The sequence below is a fragment of the Medicago truncatula genome, chromosome 1 (genome assembly GCF_003473485.1).
Source record: "Medicago truncatula cultivar Jemalong A17 chromosome 1, MtrunA17r5.0-ANR, whole genome shotgun sequence".
NCBI lineage: Eukaryota > Viridiplantae > Streptophyta > Magnoliopsida > Fabales > Fabaceae > Medicago > Medicago truncatula.
In genome coordinates, this window is record NC_053042.1 from 8234576 (window position 1) to 8261261 (window position 26686).

At 33.5% G+C, this 26686-nt stretch overlaps 5 protein-coding genes across 5 annotated transcripts; 1 reads left to right on the forward strand and 4 right to left on the reverse strand.

Moving 5' to 3' along the window:
- Window positions 1-3866: 3866 nt before the first annotated feature.
- On the reverse strand, window positions 3867-4253 carry LOC11414593 (uncharacterized). Its single transcript, XM_003589465.3, has one exon. The coding sequence runs from the start codon at window positions 4251-4253 to the stop codon at window positions 3867-3869; it is 387 nt and encodes a 128-aa protein (XP_003589513.1).
- A 1727-nt stretch (window positions 4254-5980) lies between these two features.
- On the reverse strand, window positions 5981-10285 carry LOC11414595 (synaptotagmin-2). Its single transcript, XM_003589467.4, has 12 exons — window positions 9995-10285; window positions 9576-9674; window positions 9300-9350; window positions 9099-9222; window positions 8895-9013; window positions 8637-8738; window positions 8472-8546; window positions 8084-8160; window positions 7746-7992; window positions 7104-7445; window positions 6562-6693; window positions 5981-6294 (listed from the first exon to the last, which is right to left on the reverse strand). Exons 1-12 carry the CDS (start codon window positions 10103-10105, stop codon window positions 6166-6168), a joined length of 1608 nt encoding a protein of 535 aa, XP_003589515.1. The 5' UTR covers window positions 10106-10285; the 3' UTR covers window positions 5981-6165.
- A 2065-nt stretch (window positions 10286-12350) lies between these two features.
- LOC11422766 (ABC transporter B family member 13) lies at window positions 12351-18231 on the forward strand. Its single transcript, XM_003589468.3, has 9 exons — window positions 12351-12813; window positions 13016-13070; window positions 13168-13343; window positions 13461-13921; window positions 14333-14646; window positions 14866-15089; window positions 15192-15942; window positions 16218-16459; window positions 16594-18231. The coding sequence occupies exons 1-9, from the start codon at window positions 12535-12537 to the stop codon at window positions 17815-17817; spliced, it is 3726 nt and encodes a 1241-aa protein (XP_003589516.2). The 5' UTR covers window positions 12351-12534; the 3' UTR covers window positions 17818-18231.
- A 78-nt stretch (window positions 18232-18309) lies between these two features.
- On the reverse strand, window positions 18310-19676 carry LOC120580149 (golgin subfamily A member 6-like protein 6). Its single transcript, XM_039833387.1, has 2 exons — window positions 19185-19676; window positions 18310-18692 (listed from the first exon to the last, which is right to left on the reverse strand). Exons 1-2 carry the CDS (start codon window positions 19536-19538, stop codon window positions 18522-18524), a joined length of 525 nt encoding a protein of 174 aa, XP_039689321.1. The 5' UTR covers window positions 19539-19676; the 3' UTR covers window positions 18310-18521.
- A 252-nt stretch (window positions 19677-19928) lies between these two features.
- LOC120580150 (uncharacterized) lies at window positions 19929-21485 on the reverse strand. The gene is made up of 3 exons (XM_039833393.1): window positions 21349-21485; window positions 20994-21122; window positions 19929-20856 (listed from the first exon to the last, which is right to left on the reverse strand). Exons 1-3 carry the CDS (start codon window positions 21421-21423, stop codon window positions 20587-20589), a joined length of 474 nt encoding a protein of 157 aa, XP_039689327.1. The 5' UTR covers window positions 21424-21485; the 3' UTR covers window positions 19929-20586.
- Window positions 21486-26686: the final 5201 nt, after the last annotated feature.

Sequence of the window (26686 nt, forward strand, 5' to 3'; positions counted from 1 at the left end):
GAGAACAGATTATACCTAATTTTAACTTTTTTAACTTTATCCAATAATTTAAATTTTTCGTTAATTATCGTTAAAGAGTGTTCCAAGAACACTCATATATTAGATGCCACAACTAATTTTCCAGTTTGTGTGTGTTTGAAACATAGGCTATGTACAACATAAGAGATATTTGTTATTATATTTTAATGGTAAAACTTAGACTAATACCTCAAATTCGTCCTTGAATTTTGAAAAATCGGCCAATTTCGTCTCTGAATTTTGCGAAATATCAAATTAGTCCCTGAATGTACAAAATGTCAATCAAATCAGTCCCTCCGTTAAGTTGGTCTGTTAACGGAGGTGACGTGTCACGTTAACCTCTGACAAAGCTTACCACGTCAGATGCCACGCAAGTAGGACCAAACTGATTGATTTACACAAAATTTCGAAGGACGAAATTGATGGATTTACACAAAATTTCCAAGGACCAAATTGATGGATTTTCAGAAAATTGGCAACGGCTCTTTCCCTTCTTTGTGAGTAACGGCTCTTTCTCCACTTCCTCATTAAGGGCTATTTCTTCCCCAAATATATAAATTTGGAACCCTAATGTTATAATTATTTACATAGAGTTCAAAATTCCCAAAATTTTTTCCATGAATTGATGTAAAATTTCTTCCCCAATTCAAAAAACTTAGAACCCTAATTTTTTTGATTAAATTCGAAATTCATAAATCAAGTGGTCTGCCTTCTGGATTCAGTGTTTAGAATTGATGGGTGGTGCGCGAATGGGTCCTTGAATTATATTCATATCCATCATTTCGATCCTCAAATTAGTGAAAATACCATCAAATTGGTCATTGAATTATCATAACAGATATCAATGTGATCCTTTGTGCATACATTTGCTAAACAAAGTAAAATGTAAAAGACAAACACTTTGATTATAAAAAGACAAACATTTGCATTATATCATAAGTCAATATTCGATGTTAATAAGTCATTACATAGCCAAAAAGACAACAGTACATAGCCAAAAAAGCATTAATTAAACTAGTCCAAAAGCATAATTAAAACATGCATCACTCTTTTGGAAATCCTGGAGTTGGGATAAACTCCATGTATTGGAGTTGAGTAGAAGCGGATGACCCGTAATTTGGATTTGGAACTCTAACAACATCCTCTTGTTGCACCTCAGTAGTAACATTCTCAACAACAGTTTCCACACTTGCCACATTACTTTGTACTTGTTCTTCAGACTCAGTATCAATCCAATTCTTTGGTTTCCTAGCCACACCTTGCTTTGCACAACTTCTTGATTATATGTCCCATCCAATTCTCAATGTGGAAGATGTGGATTGACATTCGCGCACCACCCATCAATTCTAAACACTGAATCTACAAGGCAGACCACTTGATTTATGAATTTCGAATTTAATCAAAAAAATTAGGGTTCTAAGTTTTTTGAATTGGGGAAGAAATTTTACATCAATTCATGGAAGAAATTTTGGAGATTTTGAACTCTATGTAAGGAATTATAACATTAGGGTTCCAAATTTATATATCTGGGGAAGAAATAGCCCTTAATGAGGAAGTGGAGAAAGAGCCGTTACTCACAAAGAAGGGAAAGAGCCGTTGCCAATTTTCTGAAAATCCATCAATTTGGTCCTTGGAAATTTTGTGTAAATCCATCAATTTCGTCCTTCGAAATTTTGTGTGAATCAATCAGTTTGGTCCCTGCTTGCGTGACATCTGACGTGGTAAGCTTTGTTAGAGGTTAACGTGACACGTCACCTCCGTTAACAGACCAACTTAACGGAGGGATTGATTTGATTGACATTTTGTAAATTCAGGGACTAATTTGATATTTTGTAAAATTCAGGGACGAAATTGGCCGATTTTTCAAAATTCAAGGACGAATTTGAGGTATTAGTCGTAAAACTTATCTAAGGTGAGTATAACTTCACTTTAACCAAAGCAAGCTGCATAGAGTTTTTTCCTTCTCCGCGTTCATCAGCTGGCAACATAAATTTTTTCATGGCCGATGGGATTCAAAATGACATCAACAGAACATGATTGGTCGATTGGAATATTTTCAACTGAAGAAGGAATGAAAAGGATATAAAGAAAGGGAATGGACTGACAATGACAATGGGTATATGAATTATCGAAGAACTATTTTCGGAGAAGTGGAAAATCATACTTGTTTTCAGTTAGAAGTTGGATCGGTGACATATCTGATGGGTTTCAGCCAAGAAGATTGTAGAGGGAGAACTTTTTTGCCAGAACAACAAAATTATAGAAGTTGATGGGCGGTCGTTAGTTCAGCAAAGAAGATGATACTTCAGATGAGATTTGTTTATCATTTGTACGGATTTTGGCTGTTGGAATGAAAACAATTTAAGCAATATTAATTGTGTTCTGAAATTAATTTGTGTTATACATTAGCAAGATGGGGGATGTGTACTTGAAAAAAAAGCAAAAAAACATTAAAAACTAATTTAATTTTTATTTATTTTATTTCCGAACAAGTATTTCACCACCACCTGTCATGGGAATGGGAGTTTTCCCATTGTGGGAAAAAACTCCCCATTCCCAGACTAAGGGTCTGTTTGGTTTGGAAGAGAAGTTGGAAAGAGAAAAATAGGCAAGAGAGAGTTTGAGAAGAGAGAAAAAGATGAGAAATAGAGAAGATTTGATGTATTATTTGATATAAGAGAAAGAAGAGAGAAATAGAAGAGAAAGAAATGTTATTATTTTTAAAAAGACAAAAATATCCTTGATAAGACAACATTATAATTTATGATTAATTGAAAAATCAATGGCATATTAGACATTTTTGTCTTCTTTCCTCTTTCTTCTCACTTTTGAAGAGAAAACAAAAAGGTATGGGACCCACCATTTATTCTTCTCTCTTCTCAATTTCTCTTCTTACCAAACAAAAGAAATCTCCAACTTCTCTTCTCTTTCTCTCTTCTCTATCTCTCTCTCCTCTATTTCTCTCAAACCAAACAAAGGCTAAATGCCACCCAAACTTAATTTTTTGTCATATTTAGTTGTTACCCACTTACCCTTCTTCTTCATTCTAGAAAAGCGAAGAAACAAGCTAGTTATATGTAAAAGGATATCAAATTTTCGTGTAAATTTTTTCATTCAAATTTTATCCTTCATTTAAGCTCTTTTATTTTCAATTTAAAACCTAATGTAATTAAATGGTTTAATTTAATCCTACTATCAAATTTGATCTTATCTAAATTTAATTTTAAATCAAATCAAAACTAATTTTAATTCCAATTTGATTTAAAAATATAGTAATCTATACCTATTATATATATATATATATATAAAGAGAATGTATCAATATTTGGTGTAATTTTACAATTGTATTTTTCTTTACATAATCAAATAATTGAAGTGAATATTAATTTTAGATTTGAATCAAATCAAATTTGACCTAATATTAATTTAAACTTTAAATAAAATCTAATATAATTCTTGAACCAATCTTAACAAATCAAATATAAACTAATTTTAATTAAAAATTTAAATATAAATATAGTAGGTAAAATAAAAACAACAACATTAAAATGATAGAAATTTATCAACAATCACAAATTTAACTTTTGTCACGAATGGAGGGAGGCCAACAATGGTCTTTATTGAGAAAAGTAATGCAAATAGACGAGAACATCAAATAAGCGTAATCACCATAGTAATATAGAAAGAAAAAAAATTCTAAAATTTAATTTAAATCAAATTGAATTGGGTTAAATGTATTCTTAATCCCTACAATATTAAATTTATTTTGGGATAAAAATACACCTATTTTTTATAAGGACGAAAAGCATATTCAACCCAATCAAATTTGATTTAATCCTAATTTAAATTTACTCTTGAGAATCACCTGATGGAGCATAAGTTGAACGTCTTGATAGGACTTCCTTATGTGTTGGCTGCAACTTTGGACGGAGTTGAGCTCCATGCTTTCCCAAAGCCCAATCAGCAGAATCAAAATAAGCACGACCCTTTGATATTAGGGGAGGCTTCTTTGCCAATCTACCATACTTTGGCTTTGATTTTTCATTATTTATAATATCTTTGTTAAGAGAGTCCTCATTCAGTTCATGTTTCTTACCATCATCTTCCTCATGTTGAGTTAAAGGCATTGAGTTTCCATTGTTTGTATCTTCTTGATCACAAACTTTCTTAAGAGAATTATTCTCATCAAGTTCATGTTTTTTCACATCATCCGCAACATTATTACCATCTGACATTAGGCGATCTTAGGTTGAATGAAACAAGAAAATAAATCTGATTGCTATGTGAGTGAGTATTCTATTTCTAGTTCTCTCTATATATAAAGGGAAAATAAGTTTTGATGTAAATTTTAATCAAATCAAATTTGATCTAATACTAATTTAAAGCAAATCTAGTGTGTGTGTGTGTATGTATATATATATATTGATCAATAAATTATGTCAAAAAATATATTAATCAATAATATCTCTTCTAATATTTTTTCAATGGTTATTGTTTTTTAGTTTATTAATAAAAAAAAGATATTTTGATAAAAAGTACCACACGTGGAAAATAAAAAGCATGTCATTGTTTATTTCATATTTTGATGGTATATTCAAATAATTTTTGCATATATCTTTAAAAAAAATCCATATATTTTCAAGTTCACTATATATTTATGTCCATCAATATATTTCTTCTAATGATAAAAGTTGATTAATTTATATTCCCGTCAATATTTCTATGTACAATTTTTTTTTTGTAGGTTTTAGAACCTAGAAAAGTTATTAATATATTAGTTTTTTGTTAAAATAAAAATCAATATATTCCCTGACCGAAAATAAAATATATCAATCTTTTCAACAAAAAGATGTAAAATATAAATAGAAAAGTGAAGAACAAAACCTAGGTATAGGAACTATATATATATATATATATATCAGCATAGCAAGGTAACATAACAAAGCGTGGTGGCTGCAATCATATTATTATCTTTTGCAATGGCCGAAAAACAAAATAACATGCTGAACAAGAACTATGGTGTGAATCAAGATGATGCATCTCTAGTGTCTGAGTTTATCTCAAAAGATTTGCATCAAAGACATATTCGTAATGAGTCGTCGTCTTTATCAGAAATTGCATAAGGTACAGCCTATATTCGTTTAGCCAATTTATTACGTCCTCTTAAGAATGAAAAAGTGTTAGATATACTTGACAAAAAATGGAACTCTGAGGGAATCTATATAGTGAATGATCTACGTCAATTATCTTTTGAAGGTTCGTGGCTTGATTCAATAGAAAAATTATTTGTTAATAATCTACACAATGATGTTAATTCCTTGGCTAAGTTGGAAGATTATGTTAATCAATTGTGTAATGAACATATGTTTCTGAATGGGAAGGTGATATATTGGTCTTGCCAGTTGAAATATTCAGAGGCTGAACTTGTTGGAATCTCGAATCGTCTCCCCATGGATGAAGAAAATCGTCGAATATTGGAAATTAAGAATATAAGTCAAACAATGGAAACCTTCTTACAACAACGTGAAGCTAAACAAACAGAGATTGAACAAGTTTTTATGAAGAAGATGGATGTGTTAAAGGGTAGAGCTCAATTAGATACTTTAGAGGTGGATTTTTCCTGTCCCCACCCTTTTTAGAAATAAAATATGATAGGATAGTTAGTAGTTATCACAAACTATATTGGAGAGAATAGAGTAGGGATCTATTATGTCTTTTGGTTTCCTAGTTTACTATTACATAAATATTATGTTTTTGCTTTTTTTTTTTAAGGGAATTATTATGTTATTTTAGGTTTATATTTGCTATATTTTGAATCTACAGAAACTATTTTTGTTGCTTCTTTAGTTTAATTTCTAGTTTACTTTTTTGAATATGATTTCTAGATTACTGTTGCTTTAGTTTGAAATTTTCATATAAATTATGATTGGGAATGAAGAACTTGAAGATTGCATACATAGCATTATGTGTCAATAGAATTTGAAAGTTTCCCTTTATCTTTTCTCATGAGTACTTTTTGCAAATGCAACGATATAATAACAAAATGTACCACATTTTCAAACAAAAAAAAAGCTCCAAACTTCCATGCTACATGCATATTACAAACTTACAATGGCACCATCCTATTTACTACTGACCAATCATTCATTATGGGGTTCTCCACTGAAGCTCAATTTGAATCTTTCCATTTTTGGAGTCAATAAGATGATACTTCTCATTGATTCTTTTGTTGCTAACCACATCAGATAAATTTATATCCACATATCCAAGAGTTTCCTGATTAAAAACAAGGTATTAATGATAATGTAATTTGAAAACCATAAGACATACTCCCTCTGATCACATTTATAAGCAAAAAAACAATTTTTTAGGTTCATTGAATATCTATTGTATCCGATTTTTATATAGACCAGATACATTAATCATTCAATGAATATAAAAAGTTGTGTTTTGCTTATAAATGTGACCGGAGGGAGTATATATTTGAGTGAAATGAGTAAATTTTAGACATTAAACCATGTATGAATTGATCTTTAGTGTTACCTTTGGATGCAGCAGGCCTAACTTTGAGGATGCACTTATCACTTCAACATAAAGCCTCTCATTGATGGGGGGTTCCTCTAGTGTAAATTGAAATGTTTCACCCCATCTTGGATCTCTATTTTTCCTTACATGCTGCACAATTGCCATAAAAACAATGGTTAAATCTCATAGAAAGGTTAACAATATTCAAATAAACTCTAAAACACCGGATGCGACAATGAATTTGAGTCCTCTAAAGTAAGTATATAGTTGGTATTGAATATATTTGTAACTTGTCACACAAGTAAACTGGTATCTATTGTTGATTTATCCATCAATGGTCGATTTATGCTCCAAAACAAGTTACATATTTTAGAGAAGTCGAATTATGTTATAACGATATTTCTTCATGCTAAGAAATAGATGACAAGTGGATAACGCTGATAGCAATAGATCGAAAGTCAAAAAATCATAATCAACACATAATAGAAGAATTAGACGGTTAATAGATATCATATATATTTGAACATCTGATAATATCGTTTGATCTGATAAAATAATACCTTGGTTTTTCTTTCCTCGCCTTTAAAAATAAGCCGCGCAAACGGATTTGTGTGGTGTTTTCCTTCAACATCTTCAGCTTCATGGATGCTAATCAAAAGCAAACCACCACTAGCAGGTGTTCCTTCCGGAGCCTTTTCTGTGTCTTCTGAATTTTTAGATACTTCATCATCCTTAAAAGGTTTGTACATAACTTCCACAATGAGCTCTCCACGCGACTTCTCATTCTCAGGATCATTAGGTACAAGTGTCTTGAGTAATTTAAGAGTAAGTAGTTTTGGTTCATTTGGTGTAAGCTCTTTCAATGGAATTACATTCATACCCATCTTCTCAGCCTTTCCAAACTAGTTAACCACCATAGGAAATAAGTAACATGCTTGAAAATATGTTATAGGAAACTGTTTTGCAATGAAATATAAATTGCTTGATTAACATTCTAAGGGTGTGTTTGGATGAAATTTAAAATTTGTAAACTGCTCCCCTCAAATTTTATAAATTGCAAACTGGCCCCTCAATATTTAAAATCTCTTCTGGAATCATTTTTAACCAAAACATTCACGCCATCCAAACACACTCTAAAAGTTTCCTATAGATAATCTTACATCCAACTTTAGTCTAAATTTGCATGTGAAGAAACTAATTACCTGTTCCCAATCATAAACATTAAGCATTAAGTCTTGAGATTCTGGATCTTTAATCACCACATTAAATTCTTCATTCCATTCTGGATTCAAGTTCTTGTATTTCACAGTTGTTTTCTTTGAAGCAAGTTTATCATCTTTGAGTTTAAGTTTCACATAAGGGTCTGCTCCTCCCATTATATCTTTCTTTCTAAGCTTCACTGCTTTCAGAATCTTCACATGAAGAATTCCAACTGGTTTTTTCATGGCCCTGACAAATTAACCAAGTTAAATTATCCAATCTAATTAACACCTAATTATAATGTTATAAACTAATAAAGGGACGAAACAATGATACATACTGTGATGGATCCATTATTTGCACCTGTAAAGCCTTAGGCCACAGATACATTTTTGCAACCTGATCTTTTATAATTTCCTGAAAACAAGTGAGAGGATATCAATGCTAAAACTTTACACAAAATTTTAGTATTTTGTGATCAATTTAGTGAGTGAAATATTTTTGTCTCTAGAGACTGATTTATTTTCCGAATCAGTTTCTATATCAACTACTATTTGAGTTTGTGTCCGATTTGAAAAATATCGCTAAATAACTAGTTGCTAATATTATGACCGATTTGTCAATTTTGGTCTATAAACCGATCACTAAATCAGTTACTATATCACAATCTTTTTTGTAGTTTTGCAAGCATAATATTAATGACATGGAAGTGCTATAGTATATGCTACCTGGACAATCCTGTAAAGACCAGGAATAGACATTGCATCAGCTCCAAGTAGTTTTAATCCAAAATCAACATGTGGCTGCAATCAAAGAATCAAAATGAGATGTGATGATAATATATCATTTGTTCATCACAATGGTGGTTATTAAGAAATAGACATCATCTATACCTTTTCCATGAGAGACACGTAAATATTGGCGAAACAAGGAAAACTAGGAACCAAAGGCTTCAACATTATGCGCGGAGAAGCAAACACTTGCAAATCAACAACCTGCAATCATTTAAAGCGTATAAAGACTTTTCAAAACATTTTCATTTTCTGTTGTTAAAAAGGTGCATGAATGAAGGTACTGAAATTTCAGAATAATAACATTTACTAGGAAAATATGACCTCTTTTTTTGTTTATATTTGAGTCCGGAGAAATACCTGAACGGTTGCTCGCAATCCAAATGCTTTAACTGCAACTATAATGTTAGGATTCCCAGCCCATTTCATTGATAGTTCCATAATCAATTCCTTTTCATCAGTGCTATACACTTTCATTCCTGCAGCCATATTATATAAATGGATCAACACAATTAGCATTTATCAGTCAAAATTATATTTTTACTCATATATAGCTATGTATACCTTGAAAAGTTGGTGGCAAAGAGCCCAAATTAAGTTCTTCAAATTCAACTGAATCAATTTTATACTTTGGAATTTGTTCCGCAATAATAGGCTTTGCTATAGTTCTTGTAGTCTTGCAAATTGCCTATATATAACATTCAACCAATTGTTGATACTCTTTGAAAATTGATATTCAAAATCTCATAGAAAATGTGTGCATACCTTGTTCAAATAAGGCCACATACACTCAACAAATTTATTAAGCCAATCAAGCTGCAAACAAGAAAATATTAATTAATCAACTATACTACTTTTTTTTTTGAAGAAGCTAAACTAACCCCCTCAAATTGGCACCAGAGAGAATCGAACCTGAAACCTTGAGGAGGAGCACACTCCCAGATCCCAAGCCAATACCACTAGGCCAACTCAAATGGGTTTCAACTATACTACTTTTTTAGAGAGGGCTTAGAAATTTAAAGAATAATAATAATAACATACACGGTCATAGTCTGGATTTTTTATCCATAAGGGTATTTCTGGAAGCAATTGTTGCACAGTTTTAGCTTCTTGCTCAACCAAAGGAGTAAATGTAGGATCCTGAAATCATAACAAACATGCCATATTTTTAGAATATTAGAACATGCTTTGCATATTAATTAAAAATATTTCTTTGAAGAAAAACTGTTTACTACATTTACTATTTAGCAGAAGTCTATAGTTAGTTAAACAGTGAGGAAACAATATACATAAAAATCTAAAATAATATATCAAAATTCAAATTGAGAATTCAATTTGTGATCCTTTTTACAGATCACAACTTTACATACTACAAAAAGAAGTCAATATCAATAAAAAGAATGAAAAAAAAAAAAAAAGAGAGAATCATTTTAGAGAAAAAGTGAGAAATAGAAACAAACCTTGACATCTATTGATTCAAAGTATATAAACATAAAGTATCCTATCAGCAATCCAAGTGAAGTTCCAATTCCAAATCCTAAAAAACTAGCTATAGTACTTAAAATACTCATTTCAACTTCAATATCAATGTCTATGGTACTAACTAAGTTTCTTTCATATCAAAAGTGGAAACTTTCCTAACTAAACCAGCTCAATAAATTTTGTGGATGATTATTGAATGAATAAAGTTTCTGAAATTAGAAAAGAAAAGACAAGGAACATATAGTACTATATGTTATTGTTATATTGTTTGAAAGTGAAATAAAAGTAGCATTTAATTTGTTGGCCACTCTTTACCTTACATTAAGGCAACTTGATATCCACATAAACAGTTGACACTTGTTAGTGTCGGCAAGGTCTATTTTTTCTTGCAAATATTTTAAATATCAGTTTTTGTTTTTTAATTGTATAGTTGTTGATATCAATCAAGTTGAAGAGTTTCACATAATTAACTCAGTCACTTAATTAAATAGTCTAAATTAGTGAAAGCATAGTTGCATGAATGGATAAAATTCTTACGAAAGTTCTTGGCTTAGTTGTTGATTATTTGTAGTCATAAATAATTAATAGAGTCAAATTTTTTGACCAAAGTTATATTTTAAAATACATTTATTGGAGTTAAAATTAGAGTCAATTTAAAGCTAAATGCATGATTATCCTTAGATAAAAGTATGAAATAATGTTGATATTTTAAAGGATAGAATAAAGAGAGGTATACTGTGCTTTCTCTTTTGTCTTTTTTGTTATTCTTTTTTTGGCCTGACTTTGGCCCTCCATGTGTCCTTAACAATTATGAAACAGACAAACTTTATGGTAAAATACAGCCTTATTTTGTAGTATACACTATATAGTAATAATTTTGTGCTTGTGATAAAAAGTTTGACCACACCACCATGTTTGTTTGGGGCATTCCCCACAGGTGTGGGAAGGGAACCAATAATAGTCTTATCTGCCTGATCCAGCTCATGGGGAGCATCGTTACAAACAGGACTAACTAACTTAACTGAACAACCAACTAACTTAATATCTTACCATATTCGTAAAAGAAACGAGAAATCGTAAAATAATGGAACACATGTTTTGTTATAAAATTTCGTCAAGTGTATACATCTCTGACTATAGACAATTGTAATTTTAGATTATTAATCGTAAAAAATGTATTCGAATTTAAAATGTTACAAATTTTATTAGAGAATACCTACCTAATTCTGAATCGTATCAGGGGCTATCGCCCCCACAGCCCGTTGTCCCTCCATAACAAATAGTTGGACCAAATACAAGGACTTGGCATTGCAAATGAGCCATAGTACCCAACCGTTCCCCAACCTAACTGAAAAGGAACATGCCTTATTTTTCTTTGATTCTTTCTCTTTCTTATTTAGTAGATTTAGAGCTGAAAAATAAGGGATTGGATGACACAATTAGAAGACAATTTCAATCAATGAATTCTAGAGAGATGTGGAATTTGAGATAGACTAGGCACAAACATAATATGAGTTTAGGCCGCAATGCTCACAATGTACATAATAACAACCACAATTTGAAATCATGATGAATGTATTTCAACAAACTCCTGTAATGAGGGGGTAAGAAACAATGATACAACAAGTAATTTTGGCACTACATCAATGTTCCTTGATTTAAAACACTACATCAAAGTGTCAAGTAAGTATTAATATATATAGACTTAGATTTAAGCATGAGATTTTCCACTTCTTCACGCAAAGTATGCGAGACCAACTTCTACACTACTTAAAAAAAAAAAAAAACTACATGCATGAATAAAACAAATCCGTGTGGAGCACTAGAAAAAAAACATCAATTTCATTATTCTTATTTGTTTGAGAGTAAAGTTACCAACCATTCTGTTGGGGAGTTCGAGGAGCACCGGAAGCGACAATAAGCTAAATGTCCACGATCTTTAAGAGATTTTGACACCATATTTCCATCTAAAATCTTATGGCGTCAAGTATATGAGTCTCCTATCTTATATATCAAACATTTTCTCCATTTTAAATCGATGTGTGACTTAATCACTAACACTCAAAACCCAACACATTCATTAAAAAAAAAAAGAAGTAATTGTTAAAAAAAAAAAACAAAGGAAGAAAACAACTATTCATAATTTATTTTTTTTACCAACTTTTGAATTTAATGGTAATGAATCACTACACGCACTTACCAACTTATATCACTGTGCAATAAATCAAGTTGAATTATGAAGGTGATTGAAGTATGAGTTCACAAAGTGGTCGTTGGATTTTAATAACTAAACGTAATTAATCACTTCTACTAATACTTACGCATTAACAATTTACTACCATACTAATATTCTTCCAAAATTGTACTTCTGAAACCCATTTTGTTAGTTTGCATAGTTAACCTTAACTACATTATACTATACGTATTAATTAGCTATAAGTTATAACTAACCAAACCCATTTGTTTTGTTTCTGAAATCAATCAACTTTGTACTTTTTGGAAGGAAAATCAATTCAATATGGATGAAGTGGAGCTAGCTTGTGAGTCTAGCTTGGAATGCAAGAAAACCAAAGAGGAAGGAACGTCGAAAAAACAAAGTAAAGTGGAGAGTGTTTCGTTTTTTGGATTGTTTGGTGCAGCCGATAGAACTGATTATGTGTTAATGTTCCTTGGAAGTGTTGGTTCTTTTGTTCATGGTGCTGCTCTTCCTGTTTCCTTTGTTTTGTTTGGTCGTATGATTGATTCTCTCGGACACCTTTCTAGCAATCCTCACAAATTTTCCTCACAAATTTCTCAGGTAAAAACAACATCAACCATATTTATTTGATTATGCAAAGAGAGAGACAAATAAAGTGGGAAAAAAAGATGGCATAACATGCATTATTCTATACTAAACTATGATGACTCTGGCCTCTTCAACAAACTCCTCTAACATGTATATGTTACACTATACAAATATGCAATAATGGAAGAGTTAATTAATTCTTTGACCATTGCAGCATGCTTTGTACTTGGTCTATCTTGGAGTTGTTGTTCTTGTTTCTGCTTGGATGGGTAAATATAACCTCGGCCTTGTCTCGTTTCTGTTTGGACCATATACATGTATATTTTTGCTTATATTCAATACTGGAGGGAGTATACTATTTTTCAGGTGTTGCATTCTGGACGCAAACAGGCGAAAGACAAACGGCTTGGATAAGGTTAAGATATTTGCAGTCAGTACTAAAGAAGGATATTCGTTTCTTTGACAATGAAGCAAAGGATGCCAATATCATTTCTCACATCTCCAGTGATGCAATTTTGGTACAAGATGCAATTGGTGACAAAGTATATACTGATTTTACTCTTCTAATATAATCAACTCAGTTTAACATTTCAGTATGATCATAATTTTTTACGCATGTGCACATAACATCAACAAACGTCTGATTCGTTGTTATGCAGACCGGGCATGCAATACGTTACCTTTCTCAATTCATTGTTGGATTTGGCATTGGATTGACATCAGTATGGCAGCTGACACTACTCACCTTGGCTGTTGTTCCATTCATAGCTATAGCAGGCCGAACTTACTTAACTATTATATCTACTTTATCGGAAAAAGGCAAAGCAGCTTATGCTGAAGCAGAAAAAGTTGCTGAAGAAGTAATTTCTCGAGTGCGTACAGTTTACTCATTTGCAGGAGAAGAAAAAGCTGTTGGTTCATACTCAAAGTCGCTTGATAAGGCTTTGAAGCTTGGAAAGAAGAGTGGTTTTGCAAAAGGTGTTGGAGTCGGTTTTACATATGGGCTGTTATTCTGTGCTTGGGCATTGCTTCTTTGGTATGCAAGCATACTTGTGATACATCATAAAACAAATGGAGGGAAAGCATTCACAACAATCATCAATGCCATCTTTAGTGGATTGTAAGTCTACCAAAACATATATGGTTTGACTTATTTTACAATTCCACTAATATATTTCTTGTATTCATAGCTAGATAAGATGTCATGCAATACATTTTTTTTCTCTTAACATTGCGGTTTCCTGAAAAAAGGCTCTGATAATTTGGATTTTGGTAGATAGGTATGTAAAAGTATGGCATATGATTGTTCCGGTTAGAATTCAAACTAGGTTTTTCCTAAACGATTTGTCTTTAATTGAAGTTCGAGTTTGAGCTCAATCACAACATATTTCATTTACACTATGAATACTTCAATCTAGAAATATATGCATGATGCAAAAAACACTGAATATTAAAAAGTTGCATGAGAAAAACAATGAATATTATATTTTATTAATGACTATACTGATATAATTGTTCTGTTTTTTAATAGTGCCCTTGGTCAAGCTGCTCTAAACATTGGTTCCATTGCTAAAGGGCGAACAGCTGCAGCCAATATCATGAACATGATTGCATCTGTTTCAGAATCATCTAAAATGTTGGATGATGGTTTTGTGTTGTCACAAGTAGCAGGGAAAATTGATTTTTATGAGGTCTATTTTGCTTGCCCCTCAAGAAGCAAAATGATCTTTGAGAATTTGAGCTTCTCAGTGAGTGCTGGAAAGACGGTTGCCGTTGTTGGTTCAAGTAGTTCTGGAAAGAGCACAATCATTTCCCTTATTCAAAGGTTCTATGACCCCACTTCAGGTAATTACTCAGACACAGTGCTAGCAATACCGACTCTTAACACTTACTCGCTCTTTTAATGGACGAAATTCATATAGCTCCTACTACTTTATGCGATTCATTGATGAATAAAGACACCGATTAACATTTTCCTTAATTTAATTAGCATGTAACAAGTTTTGTATGTCTACATATAGTTCTATATTTTGGAGGAGAGGATAATGCAATAATTTTCACTAGGTAAGGTCCTATTGGATGGATATGACTTAAAGAATTTTAAATTGAGATGGTTGAGAAAACAAATGGGATTGGTGAGTCAAGAACCAGCACTATTTGCCACAACAATAGCTGGAAACATTTTATTTGGAAAAGAAGATGCAAGCGTGAATGAAATCATACATGCTGCCAAGGTTGTAAATGCTCATTCTTTCATAACAGGATTACCTCAAGATTACAATACTCAGGTGAATTATTAGTTGTTGAACATGAATATCATAGCTTTGAACGAAAGAAGTTTGTGACTTCATATCCTCATATAAGCCATTTTCATTTTGTTTTCAATTCAGGTTGGAGAAGGTGGTACACAACTTTTAGGGGGACAAAAGCAAATAATTTCTTTAGCAAGAGCAGTGCTCAGAAACCCGAAAATATTGCTTTTAGATGAGGCCACCAGTGCACTGGATGCTGAATCAGAACTCATTGTGCAGCAGGCATTGAAAAAAATAATGTTAAACCGGACAACAATAATTGTTGCACATCGATTATCCACTGTACGCAATGTAGATACAATTATTGTGTTGAAGAATGGCCAGGTTGCCGAAAGTGGGACTCATTTAGAATTGATGTCCAGAAATGGTGAGTATGTGAGTTTGCAGGCACCACAAAACTTCACAAGCTCTAGCTCATTATTTCGCTTGGGAAGTTCGAGAAATTATAGTTTTCGAGAAATTCCAAACAACCTGAACAATGAGGAGGTGCAATCAAGTGATCAAGGATTGACATCAAACACTGCTTCCGTTCCATCAATTTTGGGTCTACTGAAACTGAACGCTCCAGAATGGCCCTATGCAATTCTTGGGTCAGTAGGTGCAGTTTTGGCTGGCATGGAAGCTCCTCTCTTTGCCATTGGAATCACACACATTTTGGCTACATTTTACTCTGCTCAAAGTCCCAAGATCAAGCATGAAGTTGATCATGTAGCTGTTATATTTGTCGTCCTGGCTGTTGTTACCATACCTATTTATCTATTGAAACACTACTTCTATTCATTAATGGGAGACCGCCTCACCGCCCGTGTCCGTTTATTAATGTTCTCAGGTATTCCAAAGCAGCAAAAGCATTCTTTTAGAATCACACTATGCATTAAATTATCTTAAGCTAATGTTGGTTTGCAGAAAAGTAAACTTCAATTTTCCCTGAGGAACCCAAACCAACCTTATTTTCTTATTTGTAGAAATTGAACTCGGTACTTAAGAGTTTACAATACTCACACACATTCCGCACCAACCACTTGCGCTTCCTATCTACATCCTTTGGCATGTTCTTGATTTATTTTTGCATCACTAAATCATTATATTTAATTTGGCATGCAGCTATTCTTACCAACGAAGTCGCATGGTTTGATATCAATGAGAACAATACTAGCTCACTTACAGCAACGCAAGCAGCTGATGCAACATTAGTAAGAAGTGCTCTAGCTGACAGACTCTCAACCCTTGTTCAAAACATAGCTCTCACCGTAACAGCATTTGTTATTGCCTTCACAATGAGTTGGAAACTAACATTAGTTGTTGCAGCTTGCCTTCCCTTTCTCATAGGAGCTTACATCACAGAGGTTAATCTCATAATAAAACCACTTCACTAATGATTTGTTCATTCATACTTCTATCTATGGTGCATTATTCATGTCCTCAATCTTCACTGCATAATAACCTATAGAATAACTGAAAGTTAAAATTGTTTATGCAGCAACTATTTCTCAAGGGATTTGGTGGAGATTACAGTCATGCTTACTCCAAAGCAAATTCTTTGGCTCGTGATGCTATTGTGAACATACGTATTGTCACTGCTTTCAGTGCAGAAGATCGAATGTCAACCCAATTCGCATATGAACTGAATAAACCTTACAAGCAGGCACTTCTGAGAGGCCAGATATCAGGTTTTGGTTACGGCTTGACCCAACTGTTTGCTTTCTGCTCCTATGCACTTGTACTTTGGTATGCATCCATATTAATCAAGAAGAAAGAGTCAACTTTCGGAGATCTCATGAAATCTGTTGTGGTCTTAATCATCACTGCTATTGCAATAGTAGAAACAATAGCCCTTACCCCAGATATTGTGAAAGGGACCCAAGCACTGAGATCGGTTTTCAGCATCCTCCATAGGAAAACATCCATCAACCGAAATGATCCGAATAGCAAAATGATAAGTGAAGTCAAAGGAGATGTTAAGTTTCAAAATGTGTGCTTCAAGTACCCAATGAGACCTGATATCACCATATTTCAGAACTTGAACCTCAGAGTCTCAGCAGGAAAAAGTCTAGCAGTAGTAGGCCAAAGCGGCTCGGGGAAGAGCACTGTGATCGCTCTTGTAATGAGATTTTACGACCCTACATACGGGTCGGTTCTGATAGACGAATGTGATATCAAAAGCCTAAATTTGAGATCATTAAGGCAGAAAATAGGATTGGTTCAGCAAGAACCTGCTTTGTTCTCTACGACGGTTTACGAAAATATCAAGTATGGAAAAGAGGAAGCAACAGAAATTGAGGTAATGAAGGCAGCCAAAGCTGCAAATGCTCATGAATTCATCAGTACAATGGCGGAAGGATACAAAACTAAGGTTGGTGAGAAAGGAGTGCAGTTATCAAGAGGACAAAAACAAAGAGTAGCGATCGCTAGAGCAATTCTGAAAGATCCATCCATCCTTCTGTTGGATGAAGCAACAAATGCACTGGACACAATATCAGAGAGACTTGTCCTAGAAGCTATTGATAAGCTTATGGAAGGTCGAACGATGATTTTGGTAGCTCACAGGCTTTCGACTGTTCGCAATGCAGACAGCATTGCAGTGCTGCAACATGGGAAGGTTGCAGAAATGGGAAGACATGAGAAGCTGATGGCTAAACCAGGAAGCATCTATAAGCAACTGGTTAGTCTACAGCAAGAAAAGCATAAACAAGAAGAGAATTAGTGTATTCATTTGGAGTTCGCCAAGTAAATATAGAATTATAGATTCAAATTATACCTGCAGTTTGCAACTTGGATTGAGTGCCGGCTTTAAGAGCATTTGTGATGACTATTCCAACCATGAACGATGTTTTCATAAGTACTGTTTATATACACAAATGCTACCATATAATCTAAAGCCAATAATTGGCTGTTGCAGAATATGTTTTGTCATATCACGTCGAACAAGATTATGAACAATACTCATGGCCGATTTATTGTCACAAAACAGCTTCAGAACATTGTATTTTCAAATCTTCTAGCTGAAGTTTCATCCATAAGTGGTTAATTACATTAATTTCTTGTACTTGTATCAAAAGCATATTAAACATATTTTTAGCTTACTTGTTCATGAATTACCTGAATTTCAACTTTCCAAGCTAATTGATTCTATATGTTATGTTGAGGAGACTATGAACCAAACAACTCATTTGAATTAAAAAAACATTAAGGGGGAAAAACTAATCAAAGCATTATTTTGCAATGTTTACCATCAGAAGGGAATCTACATCAAATCTACCACTTGATTGTGCTACCAAGTCATTTAAAATAATGCAGCATGGTTTGTAATTCATGCTTACTTCCTTCTTTCGCAATTCGAAAAAACCAACCAGCTAAAGACTTACGTTCATGCTTTATCATGCAACTTGTGTAGAACAACAACTAAGCTCAAAGATATGTTGTAGCAATTACAACATTCGTTATTTCCTTCTCGAGTTCGGCTTCATCAACCCACAGTGAACTTCGTTTATGCAATAACTCTTTCTTTTCAGCCTTCTTCTCTTCGTGCTTTTTGGCTTGCATTCTCCAAATTTCAAGTTTCTCTACTCTCTCTTTTAACTGATTCAGGAACAAAAGAAAATATCAATAACAATAAGCAAAGTCTATAATAAAAGAAATATATCAATAACAGATATTTGTAGAACAACGAGAAAAGATAGATTAGCTTGCCTTATAAGTTTTTAACTAATAACATATTTCTTAGAAGAATGTAGTTAACTGTAAGGTATAAATACAGCACACATGTGCTTAATAACTAGTCTTTAAAGTTCATCCACTCTACAATCTTGTAGATTATCAAAGTAAATCAACCTTAACTACAATAAAAGTAGGTCCATATTGAAGATTTAAAATGTTTTCACCTTTCAGAGAGTAATACATGATAAATGTATTCAGGGGTTAGTTAGAGGACATGAATATTAACAAAACAAAACATTATCTTGCATCAAGAGTAGACTTTGAGGTTTACATTTAAAGTTTGGACCAAGTTATCAAATCTCGAATATGAATCAATTAATTTCGAAAATAAGAAATTGAAAAGGAGACACTTACAAGGAATTGTTGAAACTGTTGTCTAGCAATGTTACGTTCCTGAGCTCTAAGTTGTGCAGCCTGAGCCTTAAGTTTCTTACGCTCTTCATTAGCGACTCTAATTGATTCCCTCTGAGCATCGTCCTTCCGTTGCTTCTCCAACGCCATAGCCTCCATTTCTCTAATGTATTCCTTCCGAACCTCTTTCACTTGCTTTGCGTAGTCTCTCCGAAGCTGAGCAAGCATTTCCTTAGGATCTTTTGGAGCTTGCCAGCTACCAACAAAGGAGGTCGGTGAAAGGAAGTTGTGATTTTCACAGTGGTGGGATTGTGACGCACGCGTTGCAAATGAACGGGAAAATGTCTTGAACATCATTGAATTTGGGAATTAAGAGAAAATTATGAAATGCACACGCTGCAAAATATAAAAAGAAAATAAGTATGATTTGAAGAATATAAACAATTACTCACTCCCACCCAATAATAGTACACATGGTCCGACTGCATTTTAGGCCACAAAAGGGGATTCTCTTGCCGCACCTTTAATATGAGGTGAGGTGCACCAATAAGTGTTGAAATTTGAAAATAAAAACCAAAAGAAATCTAGTGAGGTCAGCTACATGGATCAAACGATGTCGTCGTCATAATATCTCTTTCTACATGTATGTAAAAAGGAATGAATGAATGAAGCTAACAAAAATAAGATGTGAAACGAGAAACGCATAAAGAGAGGAGTAAGTAAGAACCTTGGAGAAACCCAAAAGGAAGATCGTTCTCAGTGGTGTTCGAATTGTCCAAGGATTTTCTACTGTTTTCTGAATTATTATAAGTAAATAAGATCCAGCCTTGGTTTGGGTTTATCGATGAAAAAACAAGTGGACAATAGAATTTGCATGAATAAGCTGTACTCAGAATTGTGTATACCTACGAATATTTTTACTAGCTATCTTTCAATAAAAGGAATTATAAGACACATTATGAGTGTGGAAAGGTTTATTTTGATAAGGGCATTTATTCTCAAGGCAAAATTTGAAGAGTGAGTTATAATTGTGATTTCCTTTATCTCTCAACAACTTTTCAACACAAACAAGAACATATATTTTTTAGTTTGTGTTTATGCCTAACAGAATTCATACCATGAACTTAATTATGCCAAACAATTATCATGGCTCCTAATGAAGAAAATTCCTGTTCTAACTTCCTGGAATTTTCAACCATATAGTTATACACAACTTACAGTAACACCTTTAGAAAATTCCTGTTCTAACTTCTAACAGGTTTTCACTTCCAAGCATCATACAGATCAATATTCTCATGATCATATAAAAACCAATCAATATTTTCTCCCCAAGTCGCTTTAGAAGACAATAGAGTTTAACTTGCTATAAATTCTACCATACTATATTACCACTTGCTTCTTTAAACTATTCATATGAAAATTCAACAACAGAATTGAAATTAAGTAAGTACAGTTTCTCCTTAAATTCTTGCATCATCTCATATTTGTCCAGGATTTGCCTAGCAGCAGAGAAACACATACTCTCCAAGATCATACCATTTTCCATAAAAAATGTAGCTAAAAATAACTCATGATCGTCTCTATTAATTTCTTCAAATTTCACAACATGGAGAGAAGCCAAACAATCGGGCACAACAGCAGAACTCAGAAGCTCTTCCACAAATGTACGTATTCCCTGACAATTAATCATCAAAGAAAGTCCAAATAAGGCTCTTAAAAGAGAAAATAAATTAGATAAAAAAAAAACAGCAAGAAGTTACAAGAGAATATATTGCAGCCAAATGTATTTAGTAAATACTAGTAATTACCAACCTTAAGAACTAGTGTCTTGAGAACCGGCGTCTTTTGAAGCAAGGCTAACAGAATATTAACACTAACTAAACCAACCTCCAAATCGGTCAACATTGGAAATACACATAGCTTCTGTGGTTGCCTCAGAACCTGGAATGAATGGCACAACGAAACTGATTTATATTGCAATAGAAGGGTTAAACTTAGATATCAATTGAGAAAAAACTTATTAATATACATGCCAAAAATTTAGAACAGGTATTTTATACAAAATACATTTATGAGTGGTTCTACACTATAAACCAACCAATTTTCACAAGTTATAAAGTATTCAAGAAAGATGCACATTGTTAAAAAGGCTAACTTATATGCATACCTTTGATACCTCGAATTTGATAGACTTCGCATGACTGAAATTTCCGAGAAGAGAAAAAACCTCTTCATCTAGCATATAACCTTGGCCCTCATGTAAAATGATTTTTGCAGAAGTGTGGCATGGGGACCGTGTTAAAATGGTCTGTGGTATATCATAACCACGGTAACTGAATTCGTTTAGATGCAAACTGTAAAAGAAAATGGTATCCTGGTGTATTTCATTGATATGAAAGTAGGGAATATATACAAGGTTTCCTCCATGATTATAGGAGATAAAAATGAAAACATAACTACAAGAAATAAATGGAAAGATATACAAGGATATGAGTCAACTATAATTTGAATTCCAAATTACAGCAAATCCCTAAAACTAGTCAATTCAATTAATTCCAACATCCCCTCTCAAGTTGGTGCATGAATATCACACATACCCAACTTGTCAAGAGAACCAGCAAGAGTCCTGGAGGTTACTGCCTTAGTAAGCATATCAGCAAGTTGTTGTTCTGATTTTACAAACGGAAATGCAATAATACCAGCTTCAATCTTTTCTTTGATGAAATGCCTATCAATTTCCACGTGTTTTGTGCGATCATGTTGGAGAGGGTTATGAGCAATCTCTATGGCAGATTTATTGTCACAGTAAAGCTTCATTGAATCCTCTTGTTCACATCCAAGATCCATTAAAAGGTTTTTAATCCATAGCAGTTCACATATTCCTACTGCCATCCCCCTGAATTCTGCTTCGGCACTTGATCTAGCAACTACTTGTTGTTTTTTACTCCTCCAAGTTACTAAATTTCCTCCCACAAAAGTGAAGTAGCCTGCAGTAGACTTTCTGTCATCCGCAGATCCGGCCCAATCAGCGTCGGTATAACCATCGACTTTGAGGTGACCATGGTTTGAGAATAACAAACCTTTTCCTGGAGCAGATTTTAAGTACCTCAGTATTCGTTCAACCGCATCCATATGCGGTTTTCTTGGGTCATGCATAAATTGGCTCACAACATTAACTGCATACGCTATGTCTGGCCTAGTATGAGACAAATAAATTAACTTCCCAACTATTCTTTGATATCTTTGACGATCCATACTAGGCGCATCAGCACAACAAAAGTTTTTGTGATTTTGTTCTATGGGAGTTTCAATTGGTTTGCATCCAAGCATTCCTGTCTCAGTTAACGAATCTAACACATACTTTCTTTGAGAAAGAAAGATACCATGCTTGGACCTTGCAACTTCGATCCCCAAAAAATACTTTAGATCTCCAGGTTGTTTCATGTCAAAATTAGAAGCTAAATATCGCTGCAAGCTCGAAATTCATTAGGATCATTTCCAGTCACAATCATATCATCAACATATATTATCAATGCGGTGATCTTACCATGATTATGTTTAAGAAACAAGGTGTGATCAGAATTACTTTGCGTGTAACCAAAAAACTTCATAGACTTAGTAAACCTTCCAAACCAAGCTCTTGGTGACTGTTTTAATCCATATAGGGCCTTTTTAAGCTTGCACACCATAGAAATATTTGAGTACCTTGGTATGCCAGGGGGAGGATCCATATACACTTCTTCTATTAAATCTCCATGTAAAAAGGCATTTTTTACATCAAATTGAATAAGCGGCCAATCTTGATTTGCTGCTAATGATAGTAATACCCTCACTGTGTTGAGTTTTGCAACTGGTGCAAAAGTTTCTTCATAATCAACTCCATAGGATTGAGTGTAACCTTTTGCAACTAACCTCGCTTTAAACCTCTCAACACTTCCATCGGCCTTATGTTTGATAGTAAACACCCATCTACAACCTACAGTGCTCTTTCCGACCGGTAAGGAGACAAGTTCCCAAGTAGCATTTTTGTCCAATGCTTCCATTTCTGCTGTCATTGCCTGTGTCCATCTCGAATCTGCTAGAGCTTCCTGCATGTTACTAGGTGTAGATGCAATGGATAATTGAGATGCATAATTAGCATATGACTTGGACAACTTTTGGAATGACACATAGTTATTTATAGGGTACTTTACCTTACAATTAGGGTCAGGTTCATACCTTATTGGAGGTTGTCCTCTGTTAGTACGAGGCGGAAGAGTGTAAGTGCTAACAACATGGTCAAAATTTAATGGACTAGAAGAAGAGTCATTATTTTCTATATTAGCGGAAACATAATTTTCTGTATCAGCAATATAATGAATAGAAGCAATAGTTTCAGATGGTACCTCTGCAAAATTTTCTGAGGATTGGATCAGCAGTAGGCTTGACGTTGAAGAGGAAATTATACTATCATCTTCGGTCATATTCTCATTTCCAATATCTTGATTCTCATCTTCAATATCTTGAATTTCATTTTGATTTTCTATTGGCATAGTATCAAATAACATGATTTCATGGATGTGTATTTCATGATTCTACACCTCTACATCACTTCCCCTCTGAGGTGAAGAATGGAGTGTTTTAGAAAGAAAAAACAATTCATGTTCATGAAAGGTAACATCCATTGAAACAAAATATTTTTTTGAAGATGGATGATAAACTTTATATCCCTTTTGAGTGGTGCTGTATCCCACAAAAACACATTTCATTGCTCTAGATTCTAATTTTGTTCTTTGGTGAGGATGTAAACGTAAATATACGACACAGCCAAAAATATGGGGTGGTAAATTATTGATAGAGTTAAGTGTGCAATGATTAGAAAGAACATCAATAGGTCTTCTAAAATTTAGCACACTTGAGGGGACTTTATTAATAAGATAAACTGCAGAGCTTAAAGCTTCACCCCATAGATAAGAAGGAACATTACTCCCAATCAAGAGTGACCTAGTAATCTCCAAAAGGTGTCTATTTTTTCTTTCAGCTACTCCATTCTGCTGAGTAAGTAACAACGGATCCACCATCTTGTTTAATAGATATTACCTCACAATAAAGCTGATATGCCTTTGATGCATCTTGACTGACAGAGTAAGTCTCCTTGACCGATTCCCAGATCTTCTTGGCTGTAGGTAACCGGATGAAAAGCGACCTAACATCTTTTTTCATTGCATCCAGAAGCCAAGACTTGACCAAACAATTCTCATCTTCCCAAGTTTCATATTCATCAGAGGTTTTTGTTGCAGGTGCGACCTTCTTTCCAGAGATGTAACCCCAATGTTTACGACCTCTGATCTTGTTTTCTGCATTAAGGGCCCATTCGGTATAGTTTGTGCCATCAAGACGTTCAGGTGTGAGGGATGAATACAGATCATGTGTATGTGGAGCAGAATTTGATTTTTGAGCAGAATCTGATTTATCTGAGCCATTCGCCATTTTCTTACTCAGAAGCTAATCTCCAATTCCTAGAAATGAGAGGTAATTGGAGTCGGCTCTGATACCATGTAAAAGAAAATGGTATACTGGTGTATTTCATTGATATGAAAGTAGGGAATATATATACAAGGTTTCCTCCATGATTATAGGAGATAAAAAATGAAAACATAACTGCAAGAAATAAATGGAAAGATATACAAGTATATGAGTCAACTATAATTTGAATTCCAAATTACAGCAAATCCCTAAAACTAGTCAATTCAATTAATTCCAACACAACTAGAGAAAAAGATAGAAGAATTGATAATGTTATAGGGCACATCAACGTCATGTTCAATGGAAATACTTTCAAGTAGAGGAGCATCTATAGAGACCCAAGTTGCATCAACAAACCAAGCGCAGTTTTTGGTCTCAAATTTTGTTAGAAGTGGGAACTAAGCTTAAGTTTAATATAGTTAGGGGATTTGGGCGAGTGAGTGTTAAAGAAGATTCCACACAACTTGAGAAGTTTTAGGTTTTGAAAACGAATAGATTTGGTGGGACTTGGTGCATTAGCAAGGTAAACTGAATTAGTGAGCAATTCCAATTCTTCAATTGATATGGGAACTTTAATATGGGAAATAGAATTAACGAGCAATTCCAATTCTTCTAATAATATGAAATTTTTAAATAGAGAATCAGAAGCAAGAACGGAGAATGAGAGTTGAAACTGCGAATGGATTCGAAGATTTTTAACTCTGCGGTTGAAGATGTTAGAGAACCATATATCTAGAAGGAATGGATCATACACACTGGAGAGGAAAAGAGAAAAGCTATCCATGGTTAAAGAGTAAGACTGAGTGCTCTATTAACAAACCCAATAAAGTTATGTTTTCTTGAATTTGAACCATCGTGATGCTCGTGTATGGAGAGTTTAGTGAGGGAAGACCAACGGGTTTTCCATTTTTTGGATAAAAGAAAAGCACGAACAGCATCTTCCGTCGGAAGAAAAGAGAGAATGTGAGTTATTAGTTGTTCAGGGAGCTTGTTGTAGAATATGTCATCTTCATCTGCAGTTGCATGTGGAAGAGAGCTTGTGACGCTTTCCGTTTCGTGCGGTTGAATCGGACGCCATGTTTGATTGCTTGCTTACTTCGTCTTCTGATGAAGAGAGTTGGGGAGATGAGTAGGAGAAATAGGGTTGAGTGATTGAGAGTTCAGCGAAAGAAATAGGGTTTGGTGAATCAAGTATATGTTTATCTTTTGTTATTTAGGTGTGTTATATTATAATTCTTTTTAACAAGCTTTTTAGATAAAATATTTTTTTTCTTTAAAAAAAAAAAGATCAAATATATTATGATTTTTCTTTTTTTATAAAAAAGAGAACAGTAGTGATAAAATATCTTTTGATATTTAGAAGTGTATTGACTTAAGATTTTTTTTTTTAAAAAAAATCAATTTTTTTTAAAAGATATACCTCAGAATATTTTTTTATAATGAAATAATCTTGTCATATTTTCAATCAAGACATATAAAATGTAAATAAGTCCTGCATTAATCAATTATGTTATCAAAGTTTTTTTTGGTAGATAGACGAAATGGCAAAGTCATTATAAACTCACACACATAAGTGGAGGTACAGGGGTTCGAACCCCGGTCATGGCATCAGGCCTAACAATTTCGGTATTTTATCAGTTAAGCTAGGACTTCTGAATTTATCAAAGTTTTTTTTGTCCACGTGAACTTAGGTAAAGACCTTGCATAATATATTCATATTATGCAAGGTCCGGGATTCAAACCCTAGCCACCACCAAAAAATCAAAGTTTTTTTTATAGAGAGCAAACAACATTCGGCGATTCCATTTCTTTACTGTTTATATTTTTTAATTAAAAAATATTATTCTCATCTTCTTCCTTTAACTTCATTTTTACACTTTTTTTCATTTACTAACCTTTTACTGTATTTTATTTTACCCTTATATACTCCCTCCATCTCTTATTATAAACACTTTGACCAATTTCAGCATCTTTTAAAAAAATGATAGTGTGGTTAATGT

What these genes read in the sequence shown, in the direction of transcription:
- LOC11414593 (XM_003589465.3), bottom strand. Translation starts at nt 4,253, where the DNA reads ATGTCAGATGGTAATAATGTTGCGGATGATGTGAAAAAACATGAACTT.
- LOC11414595 (XM_003589467.4), bottom strand. Translation starts at nt 10,105, where the DNA reads ATGAGTATTTTAAGTACTATAGCTAGTTTTTTAGGATTTGGAATTGGA. An exon ending in ACGTGTCTCTCATGGAAAAG is followed by an intron (nt 8,547 to 8,636) that starts GTATAGATGATG and finishes CTTTGATTGCAG; the next exon opens with CCACATGTTGATTTTGGATT. An exon ending in TAGGCCTGCTGCATCCAAAG is followed by an intron (nt 6,295 to 6,561) that starts GTAACACTAAAG and finishes GTTTTTAATCAG; the next exon opens with GAAACTCTTGGATATGTGGA.
- LOC11422766 (XM_003589468.3), top strand. Translation starts at nt 12,535, where the DNA reads ATGGATGAAGTGGAGCTAGCTTGTGAGTCTAGCTTGGAATGCAAGAAA. An exon ending in TTTCCTCACAAATTTCTCAG is followed by an intron (nt 12,814 to 13,015) that starts GTAAAAACAACA and finishes TGACCATTGCAG; the next exon opens with CATGCTTTGTACTTGGTCTA. An exon ending in CCGTTTATTAATGTTCTCAG is followed by an intron (nt 15,943 to 16,217) that starts GTATTCCAAAGC and finishes TTTGGCATGCAG; the next exon opens with CTATTCTTACCAACGAAGTC.
- LOC120580149 (XM_039833387.1), bottom strand. Translation starts at nt 19,538, where the DNA reads ATGATGTTCAAGACATTTTCCCGTTCATTTGCAACGCGTGCGTCACAA. An exon ending in AACAGTTTCAACAATTCCTT is followed by an intron (nt 18,693 to 19,184) that starts GTAAGTGTCTCC and finishes TTCCTGAATCAG; the next exon opens with TTAAAAGAGAGAGTAGAGAA.
- LOC120580150 (XM_039833393.1), bottom strand. Translation starts at nt 21,423, where the DNA reads ATGCTAGATGAAGAGGTTTTTTCTCTTCTCGGAAATTTCAGTCATGCG. An exon ending in TCAAATTCGAGGTATCAAAG is followed by an intron (nt 21,123 to 21,348) that starts GTATGCATATAA and finishes CATTCATTCCAG; the next exon opens with GTTCTGAGGCAACCACAGAA. An exon ending in TCAAGACACTAGTTCTTAAG is followed by an intron (nt 20,857 to 20,993) that starts GTTGGTAATTAC and finishes ATTAATTGTCAG; the next exon opens with GGAATACGTACATTTGTGGA.